Source organism: Pezoporus wallicus, unplaced genomic scaffold, assembly GCF_028554395.1.
Source record: "Pezoporus wallicus isolate ANWC-B61680 ecotype Strahan unplaced genomic scaffold, APGP_CSIRO_Pwel_v1 contig_3568, whole genome shotgun sequence".
Lineage (NCBI taxonomy): Eukaryota > Metazoa > Chordata > Aves > Psittaciformes > Psittacidae > Pezoporus > Pezoporus wallicus.
In genome coordinates, this window is record NW_026637826.1 from 620,025 (window position 1) to 644,173 (window position 24,149).

General features: G+C 40.8%; 1 protein-coding gene across 9 annotated transcripts in view; it reads right to left on the bottom strand.

Moving 5' to 3' along the window:
* The window catches only part of DOCK3 (dedicator of cytokinesis 3), a 203,581-nt gene that overhangs the window by 27,998 nt on the left and 151,434 nt on the right, over positions 1–24,149 (bottom strand). For 6 of the 9 annotated variants that reach the window (XM_057407682.1, XM_057407681.1, XM_057407677.1 and 3 more), the window contains exons 24-38: positions 22,605–22,797; positions 20,667–20,794; positions 19,555–19,701; positions 17,400–17,498; positions 15,225–15,319; positions 14,337–14,412; positions 13,298–13,398; positions 12,968–13,026; positions 10,865–11,013; positions 8,893–8,978; positions 7,039–7,065; positions 6,823–6,918; positions 5,149–5,209; positions 4,631–4,724; positions 3,614–3,762 (exon numbers count right to left, since the gene is read on the bottom strand). In XM_057407682.1, coding sequence (XP_057263665.1) covers positions 3,614–3,762; positions 4,631–4,724; positions 5,149–5,209; positions 6,823–6,918; positions 7,039–7,065; positions 8,893–8,978; positions 10,865–11,013; positions 12,968–13,026; positions 13,298–13,398; positions 14,337–14,412; positions 15,225–15,319; positions 17,400–17,498; positions 19,555–19,701; positions 20,667–20,794; positions 22,605–22,797 — 1,560 coding nt within the window. The remainder of the gene's footprint in view (positions 1–3,613; positions 3,763–4,630; positions 4,725–5,148; positions 5,210–6,822; positions 6,919–7,038; positions 7,066–8,892; positions 8,979–10,864; positions 11,014–12,967; positions 13,027–13,297; positions 13,399–14,336; positions 14,413–15,224; positions 15,320–17,399; positions 17,499–19,554; positions 19,702–20,666; positions 20,795–22,604; positions 22,798–24,149) is intronic. The other 3 variants (XM_057407684.1, XM_057407678.1, XM_057407679.1) reach the window with 2 other exon arrangements.

The following is a 24,149-nucleotide window of genomic DNA, read 5'->3' on the forward strand; positions in this document are numbered from 1 at the left end:
ACTAAAAATGCAAAAATAATGATTGTACATCTATTTAGGTTCAGTTAATTACAAAAACTTACATAAGAATTTGCTAGATAGAAGATTCTTTCAGAATCAATTGGGATATTCTGACAGTAATTTGAGATGATGGGAAGCCTGAGGTTTATTTAGCTAAATACAATACTTACAAGAAATTAACTAAAAGACCAGGTACTTGACTACTCACAATATTACTCAGGTATCTGTGATCTCAAACAGGATTTTCACTGTGAGTTGTCAAAATCCATGGCATACAAACTGATACACTGAATTGGGATCAACAGCAGTTACCAGTTCCATGTTTATATTTGCAAACACAAGCACCATTGCATTGTTTAGCAGGTTTCAATGTTTTTTAGAGAGGTACCACACACAGATTTTCAGTCCTTACCTGATCTATATTCACTTGAAATAATGGGAAAGTCTCTCTGAAACATCTGGCCAAGAATAAATGGCTTTGGTCACACAGAGTGTGAGCAGAGTCTCACTTCCAAATGGGATGCTATATAATTCTCTAATCTGCCTTGTGGACAGCAGCAGAAAGCTACCTGGCTGTCTTCCCTCAAGGTGATCCTAAAGATGTGACCTTTTCAAGCTCCTTTTCACATCTTATTTCTCTTTATACCAGCTCTTTTACATGTACCCTGATACTATTCCCATCACACTAACTCAGGCTTTCTCTTTGTTTCAGTTGGATTTCCACACAGATAAAATCCACTCTGCTACCTGGATATTCTGCAGCTACGACATGAGATAGAGAAGCAAAGAAACACAATATACAGGTAACTTCTTAGAGAGAGAAAAGGGTTTGAAGACATTTGAAAGGAAAAAAGAATGAATGGGTATCTGAGTCACTGGGATCCTCACTTTTAAAATCTGTGATGTTCATGAGTACCATCCTCACAGTCTAGAAAGTTAATATGTAATTCCATGTGCTGTGCAAGGGTCACTTCCCTCCAGAGCGTCGTTCTTCCCCCCTTCAAATAATTTCCTAGTGTCTCCACTGTTCATTTCCCTCATCACTACTTTCTGTCTTGCTGAGGTCTGATCTGGTTGCATGTTCTATATCATGTCCTTCTCTTGAAAAACACATTCATATGACAATTATTGCAGCTTTCTCCTATGGCACCAGGAACTCTCAGTTGAGTGCTACTGACTGCACACAAAGAGGCACAGATAGAGACAACTGGCTTCTGTAAGTGTGCAGCTTACATCTACTCACATCCCAGGGCGCAGATTTCTTTTGGAAGTATAATTTACATGAGGGTGCACAAGAAAAATTTAAATATTGGGTATGGAGCACACGATCTAAAACTGAATGACTTCGGAAATACAGCTTTGGGTCTCTCACAGCACTTGGCTGGCTCAAAGGAGAATACACACAGTGGTGCTGCAACTGGAGCTGGTCAGAATTTTAGTTAGTAAAATCTAGCAGTGAACTGGACAGAAAAGGGTTGTGTAGTTTTTAAGCTACTGCTGTCCAGAAGCATGATCAGCTGGGTTCAAACTGTTCTATTCAGTCTTCTTCAACCAGAAAACTTTTGAGTTTTAACAGACAAAATTGTGAGTTTAAAAAAAAAAAAGATAAAAATCTTCAGTTACAGTTCTGCACCTGCACACTCTCCTGACTGAGCCAGAAACCAATTCAAAGCATACCAGGAATCAATAGGAGGGAGCACACAACCAGAGTGAAGGCTAAAAGGGCTTTCAATACCTTTGTTCCTTCCCAGCACACAGCTGCAGCCAACAATCTTGAGAATAGGAGTGACTCAATTCTGCATCCCACTGCAGTGCCCCAGGCCTGCCATGGGCCATACCACCACTCCTTGTCCTCCACTGGCATGGCCTTTATGTCAGACTCACAAGGCAGTCTTGTGGCCATAGTTTTACCCCATTGCTGTGCTGAGAAAATTGTCCCACCAACAAATGCAGATATTTTTTACTTCCTTTTAATGCTGCTTTGACCTCCTTTCTTAGTGGGAGATACCAGGAGCAGCATGAGAAATTTAACTCTAGAAATGCAACAGGACACAGAACAACACATTCCAGTCTTTGGGACGTGAGAAGGGACCATCTTAGGGTAGCACAGAAAGAAGTTATCAGACATAAGGTGAGGGAAGCAGATCTCTTCCACTCCCTGAACTGTTTGTTCCCTGTTACGCAGCAACAGAAAGAGTGCTGAAAAGCAGCAGCAGAATTTGGCTTCTCAGCATCTTTGACTTCCACAGTTTGGGTGACATATACACTGCTTAAGTGGATTACTTAGTTATCTGGTTACCATTTATAATAAAAAAGGATTAAAAGACAAAGTCAAAGAACTCCAGAAACATCCAGTGGGGAAAAACCCTCAAGAGGTTAACACTATAATCGGTTTGGAGTTTTATAGTGAAATTACATCCGTCAAGTTTTCAGTCCCCTTCAGTGCATCCGTGGAGCGCCTGGTTTTGTTAAAAACACAGGCTCATTTCCTTTACATAGCCTCTAGATGATCTTTGCCTGCTCAGGCAGCGCAGGACCGCAGTATTTGCACAAATCAGTAATTCAAGTGCAATCTGAAAAACCCCGAGACTTTCTGAAACTGCAGAGAACCATATGCACTGTTATTACAAAAGAACAATTCCGGTAAAAACAACCCCATAAATAATTATTCTTAATGAATCACTTCTTCATAAATAGGCCATTTCTTCCTACACACAGGAATCTGACTTCCTTTTGTAGGTTCTGCAGAGAATATCGCTGCCAAATGCAACTTTCTATTATCAGGGCTAGGAAAGGAGCTGGAATGGCAGCCCCATATGAGAACTGAATCACATTTGTATTTAATGCCACTGTCGTTGTCATCACTGGCAAAACCAACCCCGAGGCGCACACACAGATGTTATCTTCCAGTAACAGAAGCTGCAGGAATTTTTCTAGAGAAAGGAAAAATCTGAAAACATTCTGACAGATGATATCACTTGTAAGGTTCATCTCTGAAATGTTCCCCAAGCACATGACACAAGGGACTCAACACCCACCTCTGCAGCAAGTAAAAAAATACTTACTGTAGGAAACCCAAACTGAATATGTGAAATTGGAATGTATTGATTTTCTCCTTGTGCAATGGATGGAACTGCACTTTGATTGAAAGCCACTTGAACAGTGACACTGGAAAGACTTAAGTCTTCTTTAATAAAGGGCACTGCCTGCCATTTACTTCTATAGCTTAGAAACAAAACAAATCCTAAAGTGAGTCATAATACAGCAATCTGCATAGACAACTACCGAATGTCGTCCTGACCCAGAAAGCTGTGGAACTGGTGTCACTCTGCCACATTAGGTGATCCACAGTTTGGTTTAAAGGTATAAACATGTTTTGGTGTTTTTCCTGTTGGCCTGCCTAAACTAGTTCCAAATGTTATGCATCATGCAATACCCATATCCATTTTTTCATCTGTTTTTCTTTTGTCCAGAAAGCCAAGAAGCAATGTGTCAAGTTAGAAAAGCTTTTGATACAAATTTACTTCCAGAACTGAGAGGACAGGCTTGCAAGCCCTAAGTTAAGTCAGGAAAAGGGAAGGAAGCTGCTGGAAGAGAGAAGAAGTTGGCATACCTTCCCTTTGTTGAAGTAATGGATAATCTTACGGCACAGACCTTCCTTACGTTGCCACTCTGACTGAGATGGGTAATGCAGGAACTCTCTCAGAGGTCTGTCCTCCCACTGAAGCAACTCACAGTACAAAAGCAAAGTAAATGCAGCCTCTGTTGGAAATGGAATTATTGAACACTGAATCAATGACAACAAACAAATAGAGCCGGTAGTTGAATGGTCACTAGACCTGCTTCCTAAACAGCCTGTAACTTCTGATTTACAACCTGAGACAAAATTCTCAAGTCTTAGATGATCATTAATTATTCAGTTACCTAAAATAGCAGCAAAAAGCTGTTTCCTACAAACGTGATTTTTACATACAAATATGTCAAGTTTCTTTTCACCACTCCTTGATTTAAATGCATGGTCAGATATTCACGTATGTAACTAGGCTGGTATGTAACTAGAACTTAGACAAGACAAAATTGGAGTCTTTACACTTTCTAAGTGCTCTCTAAATACTACAGTGCAGGGAAATACGACAAATGATAATATAATGCTGGTTTTGTGATTTTAAACTTCCTCTAAATCTGATCCACTCTTGTGATTTTTTGGATCCTTTTTTCCCTTAGAACACTGTAATGCAAAATTCAGAATGTAACCAAATAGTTACATGGTTGTGTGGGCACAGACATACATTATTTGGCTTGAGGGAATGAGCTGGACCTCAGGTTCTTGAGGGTGGCAGAGCACTGGAACAGGCTGCCCGGGGGGGCTGCAGACTCTCCGTCTCTGGAGACGTTCCTGTGTAATGTGCTCTGGGTGGCGCTGCCTTGGCAGGGGTTGGACTTGAAGATCTCCAGAGGTCATTTCCAACCCAAATGATTCTGTGATCCTGTGATTCTTTCCTTCCCAACTGCCAGAACTGATTCATACAATTCTTTCCCGAAGAATGAATCCGATGTTAGAGCGTAACGCTGGGCAACTCAAAACCTTCCACAGGATTTCAAGCAGACCGCAGTGCGATGTGTTACTAACCTGTGTAGTTCTCAGCCTGTAAGTGCATGTCACACAGCTTGTGGATGTAGCGGATGTACATCTCTTCCTTGTTAATTTCGGATTTGTAGAAATTCTGTGAAAGAAAAGAGAGCTGTTATTGAGCCCCTGTGTGTGCATAAAGTTACTGAAAAGAGAACGTGTTATTCGTGTGAAAGAGAAGTAATAATTCTTTTCACATTCACATTGACTGAACCCACTAATTTTTATCTTGTCATGATTTTTTTTTAAGCAAAGCTAGTCAAAAGATGAAAGAAAAGGCAACAGAAGTTGTGGAACCTGTCACAGGGATACTTAGAACTCAGCTGGACAAGGCCCCGAGGAACCTGACCCATTTGGCTCCAATTCAAGCACAATCCCTGTTGTTCTGTTCTGTCATCCCAGTGCTTGGATTCTGAAGCTACTACACTTGCCTGAACCAGATTCCTATCCCAGCCTTTCCCAGCCCAGTTTTGATAGCGTTGCACAGGAGTACAAAGAGAGAAAGGAAACATCTTTACCATAAGGTTAACGGTGCAGCCAATTTTCTTGTTTTCTGTTTCATCTCCTTTCATACAGTCCCTAGGAAAGCAGACAGTGTTGAAACATACATCTGCGAAAAAAGTCCTTTGAAAATAAATCTGAAGCTGTCTTATCCTCCAGAGTTTCCTTAGATCACAAGCAACAGTTCATCATACACTTTATTTTATGAAGTTCCTCTAAGAAAAAACTCCGTATTATGGCTTAAATGATACAGGAACTGAGTGTCCTCTTACATGTCTGCTTCAGAGAACAAGCACCTGTAATGACTGCTACTTCATTTCTCACAACAATCTGAACAAAAATCACGTAATAGTGGCCAAAAATCATCTGAATGCAAAATCTACTATAAAAGTGAAAGAATATTATTTATGCAGATGTAAATATTTAGTGGTTTCCTAGTCAAAGCATTAGCTTCATGAATTCACCTATCCAGTGTACTGCTGGCACGCTGAAAGATCCAACCTCGGTAATTTTGACTAGACTGCTCACTTTTCATAGGTAAATCACAAAATTTATCTTTAGTTTCTGGAATAATTTAGAAATCATTCCTGTTCAAGCAGTATGAAAAGTTAAAGGCTTCAGAAATTACTAATTGTGACTTGAGATCAAGTCAAATTCAACTGTGAAAAAGAGACAAGATGTTTAAAGCAGTGACACAGCAAATGGCCTTGAGAACTACAGCGTTGACTAACTGGCAGCTGGACTCCAAGAGATGCCGGTGTGATTCCAAGATCCTGTTCTGGGATTGAAAAGGTTTGATGTGTATTAAAAAAATCAAACCCTGGTATGTGTTCCTCAATTAAGCATGAAAAGGTGTATCTGTGTAGCAAAGTTGTGTTGACAGCAGATGTCATTAAAGAAGAAAAAACTCCCCTGCATTCCCTTTAAAGGTCTCGCAATACCTGGTCTTGGCATAGCAACTGTGGGAGCTGTTGTGGGGAAACAAGCAGGAGATCCGATCAAACTGGTAAGGATAACAAGAGCAGCAAACCAGAAAGCACAGAAAATGATCTGGGATTGCAGAATACCCAGCCTAGTCACAGGTGTTCACCTATAATGAGCAGCAGAAGGAGCAGAAATAATTTGCACTCCTGTCAGGAGGCTAAAGATAGAAATATTTGGGGCAGTTCCATTTAGTTTCAAATTGTCTGTCATTCCATAAAGACATCTCTGAATGTCTGTCTGTATATATATGAAACTAAAATACTCCTGTAACTGAATGAAAGCTCAGCTGTATTGACACAATAGTCCTGCAAGCTTCAGTCTAAAACTTAACAAAGGACACCTAATTTAGAGTGGAGTCTTGTACACATGAGTCACCAGCTGACACGTCACTCTCCTCAGATGGAAAGTTTTCTAGCCCTGCATGAGGCATTCAGCACATCTTGGTCCAGCAAAGGCATTTCAGCTCGTTCTTGCATTTAGGATCCATTTGGCTGAATTAGGCGAGTACACTGCAGTAATAGGAGGAATTAATTATTTAGCAACCTGACTAAACCTCAGTACAACAGCAGTGGGTTAGACCTGCTTACATAGTACTTGCCATCGGAAAAGCATGTGGCTTGATAAACAATAAAAATACTCCCTGTAGCAAAGAAATTTGGTACTACCTCTTTACACACTTCTTACACTTGGAAGATATAACCAGGTACCTGTAGTCAAGCAGACGCTCCATGAGACGAGTAACTGATGTAACAAAAGAGATTCCAGTCTCCCGCCATGTTTCTTGCTCAATCTTCTCCAGCAAACTGTTTGGAGATGGAAACGCAGCAGATGAAACTTGCAAGGAAGTGGTACAGTGCATGCATTCAGCCACAGAAAACTTGGATTCTCCCTCATCAAACAAATTCATAGAATTACTCTCTTACCTGGGATAAGGCCCAAAGAGCTGGGTTCTACTCCAGGCAGCATGAAGCAAAGACAAGGGAATTACAGGACTGACAGGAGAGGGGAAAAGTATCTTCACATTGTCATATAAAATCTATGAGAAAGAGCAGAGCTCATGGCAAGATTTGATGCCCACATTATTACCTGTAGCCTAGAAACTGCAAACAGCAGTCAGGAGTTGGAAAGGAGTCTAATCCTCCTGCAAATACCTCTTCATTGCTCATCCCTACATGAAGTTTTGTCTAATTAGCCACCAACATACCTTAAATCACAATTTATTTAAACTGTAAATAAAGGCAATTTGTTCCTGCTCAGCAAACCAGACACCACAGTGAGCATCTCCCTGAGACAGCTGTGAAGGATGCGAGAAGGCTAGAGTGAGAACACTGAAAATCAGGTTTTAAACCTGAAAAAAGGAAGTAAATTTACATGCGAAGTAAACTCCATCTCTGAACCTCCATCTCTGGTACAGAACTTGCCACTTCCGTACTGGCAAGAAGAAACAAATTCTGCTGGGTTCCACAGCTGTCCTCAGAAGAGGCAAACTCTTCTGTACTGGAATGATTTCCAGCTGAGGGAGCCAATTCACATTTCAGCAGCATAGCTGAGACAGCAGAAATTCAGGGTCAGCTGTTCATTATCACACAGCATTTATTAGCTTTGTGGAACTGTTTCCTCATTGTTCTCAGAAGTCAGTAGCAAATATAAACTAAAAGGTTGCTGCACTTCCAGGCTGTTTCTTGGTATTACATCCAGTTGCTATCATTTAACAAGCTACAGTCCGTGAATTCTTAACATTTCAGGTGACAAATGTCTTCAACTGGAGCAAAAGAAATGCACAATATTCCCCTTGCCAGGTAAATGAAATAAAAAAAATAAGAATGGATAGATATTTTCTTTCCTTTATCCCTGAAATAGCCTGAGGACTTCCCAAGGCTGAATATACACAAATCAAAAGTGAATACATTCACGAGCTTCCTAAGGATAAGTAAGCACACAGGCAGGGCAGGCTGATCTATCTTGAAACTGAATGTATGTGCCATTGTAAATGCAGAAATACAGGTATTGGCTCCAGCAAAACAAAGGCTGAGCCTCAAACTTCTGCCATGCTATTAAGGGCCACATAAAATTGGCTGGGATACATGGCTAAAATTCTGCTCTGAGGCTCACTGGAGCACTAAAAGATTCAGGGTTAATGGCTCTGGACTCCGAATTCATTTCAAAATAAGTTCTTTTGAAATCAACCAGGATCACTGGAAGTGAAATTTGGAGACAGGTCAGTCACCAACCAAGAGGAGGGTCACATGTCAAGTCTGTAAGTTTATCCTCTAAGTGTGTGAAAGGGAGTGGACCCACACTGTCATTACAGACCGTGGAGGAAGCACCTTGCAACTGCTGAGCCAACCAGAGCACGATCTTCAAAACTGGAAGAAGCAAAGGACAATGCTGAGGAAAACCTCTTGTGCTCTAACAAGGCCTGACTTACTTGACAGTACAGGCTTCTTCTGAACAATCGTCAGGCCACAGTTTCACTTACTGCTATGTAAAAAGAAAGGCACTGGTTTCTCTGGCAAGTTTTGACAGGAGGATGGTAACTACTTACCTGTGCAGCATATCAGATGTCACAGAAAGAAGAGAGAATTTAGAGTTTATATTCCATTCAGAATCAGTGATGTATTTCTATTTCACTAAGCCATGTCATGAAAACCTGCCAGAAAGCCCATTACTCCTTTCTGTGAGGATCAGCCCTGGAGCTCTGACTGTACAAGTTGCTGCCTTTGACTCTTTCAATGACCCTGCCCCACACAGAGTGAGCGGACACTGGCATAGCTTACAGCAGGCTGAAGAGTTCCCTGTAGTTCTCATCACCTTTTCCTTCGGACACCAAGCTGTCCAGCTTATCAATCAGCTCGGCTTCCACCTGGAGGAAGAAGCAATTGGTCACAGATTAGCTGCTCATGTAAAAAGATGAGCTCCAAACAGTAGGAAGAATGGAAGAATATTTTATTTCTCAGCCTTGGGGCTGCCCACTTCTATGTGCAAGTGATTTATTTCTCCTTGGCTCAGTTAAATGGGAACAGTCTTCTTATTTTTCAGTGGAACAGGACTAATACTAAATTATCCTTTCACTTATCAGGGTCTAAATAAACATTTTTGGGAGGAAACACTTCTTCCTCAAAGACCTTCTGAAGTTTATCTCTTACCAAATAAATCACTCAGACACACTTCTGTGAACGAGTGTATCAGATAAACTACATCCTGTATTGTCACAGAATGCCCATGCAGAGAAGCCAGTGCATGGCGTGCTTGCCCCTGGTCTGTTGTGATGGTTCTGCTGCTAGGTAAGTGATTTCCAGTCATCCAGACATCATTACACTGGAAGATTAGGTGTTCATTAAATCCAGATTTGTTGAGCCTCTCTATGATTATATGATGCATTTTCTTTTCACACAACAGTATCATTATGTTTCTATTTCCTTAAAAAGGTTTTGAACATGTATTCATTTCCCCCCTAGTCTAATACCACCTATTATCAAGTCCGATATCAGACATTGCCATTAAATTGATTCAAGTGCAAAAATCAACGTGCCCAACATTAAACAGAACCATTTCATGTAGTCTGGGAAAATCTTGTAGAAAACACAGTTTCAGTCCTATTGAAGACAGAGGTTCCTAAAGGTTGAGAACATTTGTAGAAATACAGCTTGTTTTTATTTGCAGACAAGTATAATTTGAGTTTCTCTGTTTTTCAGCTGCCAAATTGCAAAGAAAGTAAAGATGAGAAGGAAAAGCAAATCACCCAGTGGCACACAAATGGGGCTGGTGCTCTTGTTGCTGGAAATCATTAAAGGGTGACCTGATTTAGCCCGTGAATCAGACTGCACCATTCTTCTGTATTGCTGAAAAAATAACCTTAAAATGTGAGAGAATAAAAAAAGGGCTCGAAAAGGAACTTCCAGGATTTTAGTGTTTGCCGAGAACCAGTTCAGTATTCCAGAAGTAAAGAGAAGCTCAACATTAAAAAAATTACCCTCTCCTTGCTTGTGATCTACAATGACTTGACAGAAATCCATAATGCATCTATCTGTCAGCTCTCTGGCACTGCACTGGACAACAAGTAATTTCCTGGTTCCAGCAGCTGATGTTATTAAGGTTTAATACATCTTGTGCTATTTAACTATTTCATTCTCACTAAGATACATGATTATTCTGTCTTTAATCTTAAAAAGTTCTCATATATGCTTCATAAAACACTGTGGAAAACTGCTCCACAGGTAATTTAAGAAATATCTTGGAGCTCTAGTTTAGAATACATTACTGAGAATAAGAATTAAATGAAGATTGTGAAGAGTTTATCTTAATACATAAAATGCAAACAGGTCCTGAAACTTGACTGTCAGTATCAGTACTTATAACTGTACATGCCACAGCAGGGACTGTTCTATTCTTAAGCTAAACCAGAAAGAGCACCATGATCAAATGCTACTGTAATAAGAACAGTAGTAAATAATAACAATAGTAGTAATTAGGGGAGTTGAAGAGAAAGAAAAACATAAGGTCCTGGTAATGCTTTTCCACACAGCCTTTAAAAGGTCAGGTTATGGAAAAGGTCTGTTATTCTCTCATGATAGTTTAGATCTGCCATTTTAATGAGTGTGTGGATGATAAATAACCACATGAATTAATGACAATTTAAAGAAAAGAATTTACTACTTCAGAGCATTTATCCAGACACTTGCCCCCAGTATTTCCCCAAACACAGTAACAAGGAAAAGAATACTGCAAATACTTGGGAAGCCACTTCACCTGTTTGAAGTTGCCATTCTTTCTCTGCTCCCAGTCCATCATGTCATGGAAGATGGGGATCATGATATTCCGGACTTCTGGTTGTGGAACAAGTGTAACACCAAGAAAGGGGCCAATCATTCCCGGAATAAAGTGAATCTTATGTTCACCTGTACAACACAAAGCAATTGTAATTAAAGAAAAGCCTCTGTCACTGAGAAAATAGGGAACCCCTGCAATACAAAGTCTCGGCATGAGCATTAGGAAAGCAAACACATTCTTTTCCTGAAAGGACTGGGAAACAGTATCTGCTTTATACCATTCCTTGCAAAGGCTCTGTGAGCATTCTGAATTTCACTGTGAAAGCCTTCAGCAAAGACTGTCAGTGCATTTTACTTGCAAAGGAATTGAAATGTCAAAATTAACCACTAAAATGGGGAAAAGAGCCTACAGATACCTCTAACTTATGAAGAAAATGATTCTGAAAGGGCTATTGGGAACAATGGTATTTAATAGAGCATATTTAGATTTCAGAGAACTACAGAGCTCTTCATCCTCAGTGCTGCGGAAGTCTCAATTTCATAACTGACCTTGACTTAGGACCAAATTGCTTTTGCTTTTCAGCAACAGAAACTCAAGGCATTTTGCCAAGAATCTCTTCTGTGGCATGCTTACTGTGCAGTCACAGAGAATAAATCAGAATAGTCATGTCTGGAACAGCATTCAGTGATAAATATCTGTATTGAAAGATCTAAAATGGGCTTCTTGCTTCTCATGAGTTTGTCTAGCATTGTCTTCTGGTTATTCGAACTCTGTTTTATTGGAGAGCCTTCTAGTCTCCACACAGATGCTTAGAAACTGTGATCAAGTCTGGCTGTATCATCTCAGCTGTGCCAGACGAGGCAGGCTTATTCTGTATTTTATAATAAGGCGTTTTCTTGCTTCCATAATCATCTTCCTGACTGCTCTCTGAGCTCTGTCCAACTTGACTTTGCTTGTTTGGTTTTGGGTTTTTTTTTGAGCAGGAAAGCAGAACCAGACAAACTACTCTAGAATCAGGTGCACTTAAGCAAAAAATGGGGCAGTAGTATCAGCCCTCTTCTCTGACAAAGGAGTCTTACACATCTTCTCCAAGATTATGGTGTCTTTTTTACTCATGGCATTTTACAGGTAGCTCCCATTCACTCATTATCAGCAGGATGCATTTATAGTCCCTGTTTCTCAAACAGCACTCCTACCTATATTCCTGTAAGTAAAATGTTCGTATTTGGCTTTTTTAATATATTGCTTGCAGCCACATTATCAAGTTATCCAATCTCATTTGTATCATTCTTTTACCCTCTTAATGATTTCCCTGCTCTCAGAACCTTCTATTGTTTGTGATCCCTATCAGCAAGCATTTTTTATTTCCATCTAGAATAACTACATGCTTGGATTGTCCTCAGAACATTTCCACAGGTATCATTTTTGGTCACTGAGGGAGGCAGGACACTGGCCAAGCTGGACTTGCTCCGATGCCATACAGATGTTACGTGGCTCTCCTATTAATAAAATCCTGATTACCTAAATTACCTAAACCCGAGACTGCTGCAGCACACTTCTGAAAGTGCAAGTCCTAGATGAAAAAAATCTCCATTTACCTTTTCAGACCTGTGACAAGATATATTTCCCTCATTCTTCATCAAAATATATAGGAAAAGGAAGGTGAAATTTTAAAACACAAACGTTGTGTTACTGTGGACAGGGCTTTTGGTTTGGATTTTCTGTTTGGTGTTCTTAAAGTAGTACTGCAGAATTTGCTGTATGTACCAGATACCTGAAGACACCAAAAAAAAAGCTTCAGTGTATGCCACTTCTGGGCTTTATTATCCAACACGCAGCTATGATTTAGTGGTGGACTTGGCAGCATTAGGTTTACAGTTGGACTCGATGATCTTAAGGGTCTTTTCCAACCTTGTCCTGATTCTGCAATTCTGAATCAGGACAGCTTCGGCTTTTGAATCACCTGCAGACTTTTAAAGTTGCTTTTAGCTGTGGCAAATTACATTTCTGCTTTACAGCCAAAAAAATGAACATTCCAACAGGAAAGCAGGCTTTGGTTGTTAGGACAGAGAAGAGACATACCCAGGTTCTGCCACATGCTGAAGAGCTCATATGCCATCATCACTCTCATATCGCCGTATCTGAAAGAGAGGAGATGGACAACTGCCTAACTGAACAAGAACTGGCAAGGCAGTGATGTTAAAAAAATGTAATCAAATTCACATTTAAGTCAACCTAAGAATATCAAACAACTTGACTCATCACTGAACACAGTATTAGGAGATGTACTTATTTCCCATGCATTTCCACATCCCAAGTTCCATAATAAATCACAGGGACTTGTGGTGGAAAAAGAAATCTCCTTTTTGAAGTGGCAGAATAGGCTGGGAACCCAGCAAAACATGTTCTTACTTATCCAGGATCTTCTTCCGCTTAGCTGGTGTGGCACTTTCTAGTTGGAGACTTGGCTGGTTTATAAAGAGCACTGCCAGGCTGAAGTAAGAGTTCCACACCTGTGACACAGGAAGGAAGTTTTGCAACATGAGACTCCAAGGATTAAGTTCTAAACAAGTGTAGCAAGACAGACACACATTCCTTTATATGCAGAATCAGACTGCTTCTTTTTGTAATTAAGACATAACTTAGTCAGTATGCATTAACTATTGAGATACTAAACTCTAAAGGATACCAGGGGATTAGTTAAAACCTGGTAGGAACTACAATTAAAAAACCCAAGAAGGTAATGCCATTGGGTTTTCCTCTTTGCACCAGAGTTCAGAAATGAGTAAACTTGGTGACTTCAGCAAAGTTTTAAATCCTTTTTTTCTGTAGGTTAAACAGATTTGATCCGTCAAAAATCCCCAGAGAGTATATTAGATCAGGAATGAGAGCTCTGTAATTTGTTTTTTTTTCCCCAAACGAGGCTTTTGCCATCATGCTGTGTTGTACATGTGCCTAGGTACATGTCTGTTAGCTTTTCCTTAGTAACACCGAACTTGTTGCCCATTTTCAACTACATCACATATAGGGAAAACACTCTCCAAGATACTGTGTTCCTCCAAGTTTAAAGCCAACAGCCAGAAAGAGACACCTCTGGGAGGAGAAGATCACAGATGCCCCAGCTTCAGGGAAAGCACTGACTGAGTTTACATTTCATTAGCCATGAATCTCTAACACACCACACTTTGTTAGTTCCACTGTTTATGAAGATACTTGCTCCCTTTATGAGGGGGCTCAATCTTCCTGATTTGATCTCACTTTGTACCTGTTTTGCTACCGCTTAATTCCACAGCAGATTCAAGTCCAAGTCTTTTATCATTAGGTCATCTTCCTCACAGATACTCACATAAATATTGCAAGTATAATCAGCTAATGTAGAGAACAGCTCTTGTGGAGTTGTTACTGCTAGTTTGACAAGATGTCATAACATTTGTTGAGTATTAATTCTTACTTTAAAATCAAAGTCCGTTTCGGTGAAATTCTTATGCAGTGCAGATGACAGGTACTGAACTGTTGTAACTATGATACTGCAGTCAGAGACAAAGAAAGAAAACAGAAAAACAACATTTCAGTCTGGTGTATAACATATTAGGGTGATGTTTATGTACAGAGGCATTTTCCACAGAATCACTGCTAAGTTCACATAGAAGTTGTGTGTCTTTCTCTGGTTTAATGAACAATTTGCATTAAGTAACAGAGACTGAGACTTTACATGGGAGCATTTAAAATCCTGTCTATTTTGCATGGCTGGGCCGTGTCACCTCTGCTGAAATGAAAGCATACACTCATCTTTCTCCTGTTTTAAACATGAAGATTTTTTGTGTTTGTTTCCCCAGAGAGGAGCATTTCCTAAAGTTTGAGCTACTTGTAACACACTTGGTGTCATCACTAGGGTCTGCTCCTCCTCTTCAAAAGTCCTCCTGCTAGGTAGGTTAAGGAGTGGTGTTCATGGGAAGAGCCAGATGTTAGTTTACTGGGAAAGGGACTTGAGAGGCGTGCCCGTTGCTACCACTCCGTGCGGGCAGCTGTTCCTTGCCATGCATTATTATAGTTGCTGTGTCACTCTTACCCTTAATGCAGCTACTTCAGCTTTGGGTTTAAACTTTTAACTCTTGATACCTGTGCGTATTGGGAGAGTTTAAGAAACAGAATGAGTACAGAAGTCCCAGTTTGGTCCTGAGTGTTAAACTAACTGCAAATGAGGATAAACAGAGTTCCTGTCCCGATCACCACATCTCAGTCTGATGAGACACACTGCATCACAGGTCTCCTCTGCCCAGCTAAGCAGAAAAAATTCCAGCACAGAACATCAACAGTTTGTACATGCTTCTCTACTTACTTGCTGGTGAGCAACCGCATCACCATCCAGTCTCGAGGAAAGACACTCATTTTCATCAGGTTCCGAAATACACAGAAAATCTTCAGGAGGAACTCCTGTCACATAGGCAAACAAAATTAATAAAACCACCAGCAGCTCAGATTAAGCTGTTTTCTTGATTATAAGACAGACAATTAAGCTGTGTGCTCCCCTGGAGCTTTGTGTTACTAGGCCATTCACCTGAAACCATGGATACAACATACATGGGGATATGAATCTACTCATTTCCTATGCACCTAAGATGTACTAAAGTTGCATCTTAACATCTACACTGGGATGGAAAACTTTATGCGTGTAATTGTGTTTGTCTTCCCATAGTTCCAGTGTCAATTTGCAGCTATTCTCAAATATACTGGAATCATAATCATCTTTTTATGCATTCATTTCATTAACGTATCTTTCCAAATGTCTTTGCACTTCTGTTACAAATTTGACAAAGAACACACACCCAAGCCCAATACAACTTCTCATACACTTTCTAAAAGAGTAACAGAACCCCCCATTTCTGGTGATAATGCAGCAGAAAGGATCCCTTAAACACATTCAGCTATTTGCTTTCCAAAAAAATCCCCGAACCTGAAGACATTCCTGGGTTTTGGTGACCTACATCCCTATGTCTACAAAGAACAACAGTGAGGATGAGACACACACAGCTGCTGGCCTTGCAGGCTATGATTTTATTAGTTTTTCTTCTACAGAAAATCAAGACAGCACAGAAGTGGCAGGGCAAGGCTTCTTCAGAACTGTCCAACCATTGCTCCTGTGTTGGGGTGGGGGTAGGTTAATATCTTGGTGCAACTGAGATAAGAGTAAAGCACCAGAAGCTCCCTGACTCCTGGCCTCATTTTCGCTAACAGTAGTAGGTGAGCACGATGCCCTTCCAAGCAAGAAAAAAGTGTTGGAAATGTTACATCAATATGTGAAAGGGAAAAATTGATATATATATATACACATATATATATAAAGCTGGTTATAAACTCTTCAGGCTCTGTGATACTCCTGGAACATATCCTTGAGATTATCAGAGGTACAACAGTGTTTGGTCTTCACGTGTAACGACCAGTTTCAGTTCAATGACAAACCTTTTCACTGGTCTGACATAAGAACTATAATTTAGCTTTTTAAAAAAAGTATTAAAATTCATGTGAATTAACTTAGCAAATCATTTTCCTATGAGCAATTAGAAAGTTGCCTGAAAGGTAGTAATCTCAGGTAACGATCAACCTGAGATACCCCGAACCCTGCAACCTAAAGGTAAAAAAAAACATCATCCCAAATTTATCTCCCTGATTTATTCAGCCTCTCTATGCACATGCAGTGTTTAGAAGCTGAAAGCCTATTCAGAGAGGACTTCTCGCTGCTTCCCCTTTTCATGTGTTAACATAACTGCCTGCTACATCAGGGTTTTTTTCTTACTGTCCATATTTTATTGCCATGCTAATCAAAACCATTTTATATAAAATCTTATCTTTATTAGATTATCCTGCCTTTAAACACTCATCATGTTGGTGATTCTCCTCTTTCCTGTGCAAGCTGAGTTATTTTCTGCTGCTGGGAGATGTGCTATTTCAGAGTGCCAGTGGCAGAAAGGCCACCAGAGGTCTGTACCCCTCACTTAACTCCTCCTGCTCCTGAAAGGCCATGATTCAAGTTAATGCTCACGAACTTGGGAAGCATGCAGCAGGTGGAGTAGTACAGCTACTGCTTTGCCAAGAAAGAGTTCATCTGCTAGAGACATTTGTATCTCCCAAAAGGCTTGAAATTCTCTTTTGGCATAAAATCAACACCCTTAGTAAGCTCCAATGCATACTGAACATCTAGTAACATGCTGCAGAACTACTGACCTTACATTCACAGGATTAAGAACCCCTGTTCCTTTGACTATGTTGTGTGGTACAATAAAATTATCCTTTTGTGTCAAATAACATCTATCTTGGGACTTGAAGATAATTCAGTGCCCCCTGGTCTTAAATGTTTTTGTACTACAATACCTATTATTATAAAAGTGAAAGGAAGGTCCATGAATAGAGTGCCAGTGAATGGGAATGATCAGCAGAGCAAGTAATGATGCACGGATTCCCCTTGGCTCTCCCTATTCTGAGTGAATCACCCTACAAACATGACGTTCTGTTGTACCTTTAGTTCATCCTTGCTTTGGAAGTTGTCCAGTAAGTGCTGGAAATGAGTGTCTGACATCTGACGAAGCAAAGATAAAAGGCAGGAGACATACTCTCCCTGTTGACCAAAATGAGAAACCGTTTCATTCAGACAACCTGGAATTTCCTCAAGATAAAATTCAACCTGGGGAAGGGTACAAAGGGAGGGGTCTGAAATGGCCCCGATGCCTATGAGAGGAAAGCTGACATGCACAGAGATTAAAAAATACTGCGTGTTAACAGTTCTTGAATTACTGTTATACATAGGAATACACCTCTTAGAGGCTCCTCCATAGATGCCAGTTTTAAAGGTCTTCTAAGCAATGTTGTAGTCTAACCAAAACCAATTTAAAATTATTAATACAGACATTAATGAATTGCCCTCCAAGCATGCAGGTTTTGTCAATCACCTCTTTCAGTTTCTTAATACATTATGCCTATCAAAGGTGTGACTGCAGCTCACGCAGACATACCAGGAATTAGTTAAACTGATTGGTTAGGTACTGATACCACGATGACAGCATGGCATCAGTATGGGCTACAAAATGTGTCTGGAATCTTGTAAATACTTGGCTTATTATTGTGCACCAAGTTATGTGCTGTCGTAGCTACAGGACTAGCAGCATGCCAGCGAGATGTTCTGAATATAGCTTGGGTAAGCCTAAATGAGCTACAATTACATTTCTGGCCTGCAAAACAGATGCACCCTAACCAGTTACCACAGTATCCCAAAGTGTTTTCCAAAGATGAGCTCCCCCATTTTATATATCTGAAAGCAAAGCACAGAGAAGTTAAGCAATCTGTCCAAGGTAACAAGCAAGGCAGTGCCAAGAACGTCAGGACTATGTCTTTTGATTGCCAGCTGCTTGTACAACACTGATTTTTTCTGCAACAATGAGCACTCCATTTGGAAAATATGCACACTACTTTCTAAGCAGTATCTAGTGAGATTCCATGTATCACTGTGCTGGGAAATATAAATTCAGGAACAAATACAAGGGGATTTTGTACTTGGGACCGTCCGTCCCATTCTGATCTTATTTTCTACTTGGCTCAAGCATCTACCCGGAGGCTTTGATGTAGGCTGCTCCAATAAACTTTACAGGGATGAACTTTGTTAGGAAAAGAAGGTGTGCTCTTATGTGTGAGGTGGCATGTGATAAATAACAGTAAGTCAAATGGTGGCAGTAAAAGGAAACAGAGATGTTCCTGGACATTGGCAAGGTAGCACCTTTCTTGTTTTGTATCAAAGAACATGTCTGAAAACTACTAAATGCCTTGTTCTTTATTAGGATTCTACCATTTGTTACTTTATCTGAGTTAACATGGAAAGATACAACCTTGTCTTTTTGTGAGAGGTGTACCTTAGTGCACCTCTGCCCCCAGCAACACCTCTGAGGTTTCAGCCTGATAGAAAAGCAAGTCTAAAAAAAAGGGATGTTCTGAACAACAGCTTAACACTGGGCAAAAGCTGCAGCAGAAACTCTGACATGCAAAAAACCCCTACAGTAAGCTAGAATAGAAAAGGCCAACAAATCCAGAAAAGAAGAGAGCTGAACAGCAGAATTCTTTTCCTCCTCTTCCATTGCATGTCAATGAAAAATTTCTTCCCTGTGGCTTATGCTGACAGTCTGGACAAAACGGTGGCTTTTCCCCCTTCTCCCACCAAGCTCAACAGCTCACTTGATTTAGGATCTGTTAATTTTATGTTCTGTTTCATTTGCATGAAATAACCAGTGAGTCTGGACAGAAGCTCTCCAGGGTGTTAAGAACAGGGACCCATCTCACTGAACATCAGGAATCAGAGACTGATACTCATATAGCCCTTGGTGACACCTATGTGGGGGTAAAGACCTAGGCAGCTACCCAGCTACCATATGCCTCAGATTCTCTCAATTACAGCTGCAAAGTCAAGAAAATAACCTGGGAAATCCACAAAAACTTCCTGATCTCCACTGCTTCCTGCAGACCTCACTGCTGCGCAGATGAAGGAATGGATATGTGGCTTATTAAGGGAAGGAGACAAAGCCCCAGGCATTCATGCAGCAGAGATGATAATGAGGTGCCAGTGATGGTGAGGGGCTGAACCAAAGGTTAGAGAAGCAGGAAATAGAAACTGATTGTTAGTTACTAACAGTGATTTCTGCTGTGCACTGCGGGCAACGCTGCCCTCTTACCGCCTCCTGAGACTGCGATTTACTCATGATTGTAAGCAGAGTTTGTAAAAGCACATCCAGGAGGCTCTCCACCATCATCTCAACCTCCTCCACGACATCTCCCTCCTACGGTAAGTGGTGAGCAAACACGACAGTTAGAAACTGGAGAGAATGGAATTAACAAAGACAGTTCTGCAGCAGAGCCATCCATACCACAAACTTGTTTTGATCGAGTGCTTCGCAACAGAGGTTCAAAGAAGTACAATCAAATTCCACATTGGTACCAGACACTGTTGTGATGCCAGTGTGTGTGTTACCTCGTCAGTCTCTGATGGAAACATTCAGGGTCACAGCCATAAAGGTAAATCTATAATCAAAGGTCTGCATACACTCTAGAACACAACGGGATCAAGTTATGTTCAGGAACCTTCATGCCATGGCAGTTGTTATTTTAGCTTATGACCATGATACCTTTCATCTCATTCCTTTCACACAAAACCGTAACTTGCAATTGGAAGTACACATTGGTATGAATTATGTTTAGCATCATGAGCTTCCTCCTTTAGAGTCAGGTGGGGAAGCTTCCCCACTCTCTGTGTGAGCACTGCTTTAAACGATCAAGTTACCATTTGAGATCAGCTTATTGTGATCATCAACGCCGGGTGTTTAAACTCAGCAGCAATTTCCAGAAGTAAGTGTGATTTCATTGATTGGATAATTTTAGAGTATTCTCTTAACATGAATCACAAAGTGCTAGTTACTGTCTCTTGCAGAACTACAAGACCTAGAGCTGTGTAAAGCTTTTAAACTCCACTGACATCTAAGTTCTGGGCTTGGGTGAAGAAAATTAAACAGTGTCAAACCCGGTAAATGCATACGCTTTTTTCCCATCCTAACAGCAAGAACACTGTGTAATCAGAATGCTCTGAGTCACACACACAAAAGCAGACCCTCACTTCTCCTGCTGACAGAAGTTAGCACAATTTCATTAAAAAACCCCACCTGTATAAATCCTACAAAAATCCCTCACTCTTTATTTTATAAAAAAGTGGTGCAATTAAAAAAAAATAAATAATCAAGCCGCAGATTACCAAAGAGCTGGTCTTGATTATGGAGAAGATACTACTGAGGATCCCAGAGCAGATAAGTAACTCCTTCTGCTGTCGTAGGTGAAGGTGAATGTGGTGAAGAACTACAGGTAGCAGGATGCGCCGGGACTCTGAAAGAAGGAAAATCAGATTGCAGGTTCTTCCAGAAGAAAATTCAATTTCAACCATCCCAATGAGCAGCCTTTGGTATCCAAACTAACCTATGTCTGATTAACTGGTGCAACCTCTGTTGTACAGACTGCACTACACTTCTCTAAGAACTGTATCTAATGAACGAGCAGTGCACCTAGCTTCTAAAGTCTGTAAGTGCAGTGTACATGATGTTCTCAACAGTGATTCAGTCTGGAACAACAGTTGTGAACCGAGACTTTCTAATCTTGATTTACTTAGTGCAAACCCATCCTCACTTCGTGTTGCTTTCCAGTTCTATTGCCAACAGCTAACAGAGCTTCTTCAACGTATACCTCTTGGAAGCTGGCTAATTCTTCTCTTTTAGCTGGCTTACAAACCTTAATCTTATTAAAGAAGGGAGAGCAGGTAGCAGCTGCAGAAAGCAGTAGCCAAAACTGGAAAAAAGAAAAGAAGAGGGAAAAGTGGCAACATGTCAGTAATCAGGCTGGTAGGAGACAGAGAAGGAAAACAGGTCATCACCATATGGGAGGCAAGAAAAAGAGAATGTATGTTCCTTTAAATTGCAAGACCTGAAAAGATGGTAGGGTGGGAACGCAAAGGGGAACTTGGGAAACTAGATTCATTTTCCCAGGGACAGACAGGACATGGGAGAGACTGCTGATCCAGGAGTCATGTCTCCACGGGAAGGAACAGGATAGGGGTCTACCATCAGGTTGGGTGGAAAATGTGGCATCTTTACAGTCAGGGCTGCCTCGCACAGCAGGAGCTTGCTTTCTGGCTTTTGATGCTGTAGTGAGATGTCACGGTGCTCTGCAGCAGCTAAAAGCACTGTTAGTTGTGCCAGTGGCATTGGGAAGGAGAAATGAAGGTTAATGGCAATGACTAGGCCCTGGACCCTGGGGGAAAGTTACACCTGGCTTTCTTGAAAAGACAGAAGAGGAGGTTTTTGCCCATGAAATGGCACCCACAAAGACAAATATTGTTATCAATAGGTTCCCAACACTATCATTAGATAATTTTCACTGCCTGTTTCAAAGCCACCTTTGGACCATTGAGATGATTGTCAAATAAAAAAAAACAATTAAATGTTTATAAACGATTGCAATGGATGTTTAAACAGAATTCTGTGTTGTTCCCATTCTCACCTTCCACCAAGTAGAATAATTTGAGTGAACTAACTTCACTACAGGGAAGATAAGGCCAAATGGTGCTTTTTATCTTGCACTATTACCTTCGTAGCTTCTTTCCTTATGTATGAAATAATTCACAATCTTCAATCCTTCTTTGTTCAATTAATTCCTAAAGGATTACTAGTATGTTGAGTTAAAGAGATGGTAAAGTTATAATGGAGGTTATACATACTTTAAGAGAATGTGGTGGCTTTCTCACATAAATTTATCTTCCCGTTTCTCAGACAATAAGCTTGCTGGGAAGGAGGTTACCCTCCTATCCATGCAACCACAGACGGTAACAGAAAGTATCAAGAGAGATCTGGCAGTGTTAATAACTGAATTGATTTGTTAACGGACATATTTTTATTAACCTTTAGTAAATACAATTTATCCATAATAGATTTATAAACATTTTCTACCCCAGGGAAACTTAAAGAGTAGCCACGGTGAATATGTGTAACAATGATGCCACCAAGATAATTATCAAGATCATTTGCATTCAGTAATGACTTGTCTGCAACAGTAATGAGTAAATGTAACGTGTTCCTACACAAGTGACGAGTAAATATAACGTGTTCTTAGCAGCAAGACTTAACCTCAGATACCTCTGTCCTACCTGGGAAAGAGAACAGGCGGCTGTCAACAGTGCGTGCAATAGACTGTAGCTTAACCACATCCATGGACTGCCCAATGTGCACTGTGCTGGGCATGCTGCCCAGAGTGCCCCGCACGAACTCGGCTACTTCCTGCACAGTGAACATCTGCAACAGCTCATCAAAGATAGCGGGGAAGGAGTTCAGCAGAGCAGCCTGGAAAAGTCAAGGTAGAAACTGAATATTGAAGATTGAAAATAGCGATTTCCGTAACTGCACCTAAATACAGTGAAACAGAAACAACAGCAAAACTGAATTAAGGGTCTGCAAAAAGCTACTGAACAGGGTGCTACGGCTGGTGTTAATGTTTTGCAACACCTAAAGTTCACAGTGAGCAAACCACACACAGTATTTTAAAATCAAGCGCTGCTGAAATACTAAGTCTTCTGGTAAGTGCAACACATGCCTACTGCAAAGCTTCAGAAGGCTGTATTTTAGGACACAGCTTATAAAACAGAAAAAATCTGGGATAACAGAAAATAGCCCTTTTCTGCTTATTCACTTTTTTCAACAAATACTAAGCTTGCTTCTGATGAGAGTTCCACACCAAATTTTGTACCAAGCAAGCACCTGAGACAGCTGAAACTCTTCAGAAGTATTTTGAAGACCATGTCGACAGACCCTTAACCACAGCAGCACTGTCATGTGGCATTACAGCATTTCTGCAGTGGGGTGGGTGTGATTTCATGTGAAAGAGGCATCCCATCATGCAAGTGAGCGTTCACGTGATTCTTGCAGTAACAGGTATGTCCTAGAAACTGGAGCTATCCTTGTAGGTGTTGTTTCTTGAAGTGCAGAAACAACAGCACAACCACAAACCCAACCCTTTCCATCTCGTGTATCAATTAATCACTTTTTCAATTAATTTCTTCATAACAGCAGAAAATTCCCTGCATCACCCTATCCTCAAGTTCCACAGACTTGGTGTCATACCCAAGAGCAGACACACACCTCTGGTTTTAAAACTCCTTCTTCCTCTCCATCCTACACAAGGTCCATGCCTGTTTCCTCATTGAAACTACTAAGATTCCTGGCTGCTTGCTTTATTTAGCTGCTGCACAGCCTGGTTTTGGGTCAGGTGCCTTTACCCCTCCTCACCCCAGCCACAGCACCCCTGCACAACTCCCTCCTAGCTGTCGCCGCCCCCTTTGCCTGCAGCTCTCCACATGAACCCCACTGACTTCGAGCACAAGTTCAGATTCACCAAACCTCTCTGTTTAGCTCTGCCCTTCCAGAGTCTCACCTCCTGTCAGCATTTTCTTCCGTTCTGCAAGTTCTCCTTCTGCTTGCAGATTTGTTTCCTCATTGCCTACGTTTCTGTACCTCTCCCATGCTGGCTCTAACACTGGCACGCCTCTCCTAATCCCATGTAATACACAGCTTCCTTCTTTGTCAAGTCTTTCCACAAAGTGTCTTTTCCTTCCAACGACGGTGATATCTATTTAATAGTCTTTGAGTAAAGTCTAAGTTAGTTTTATAACTAACACTGCAGAGCTCATTAAATTATC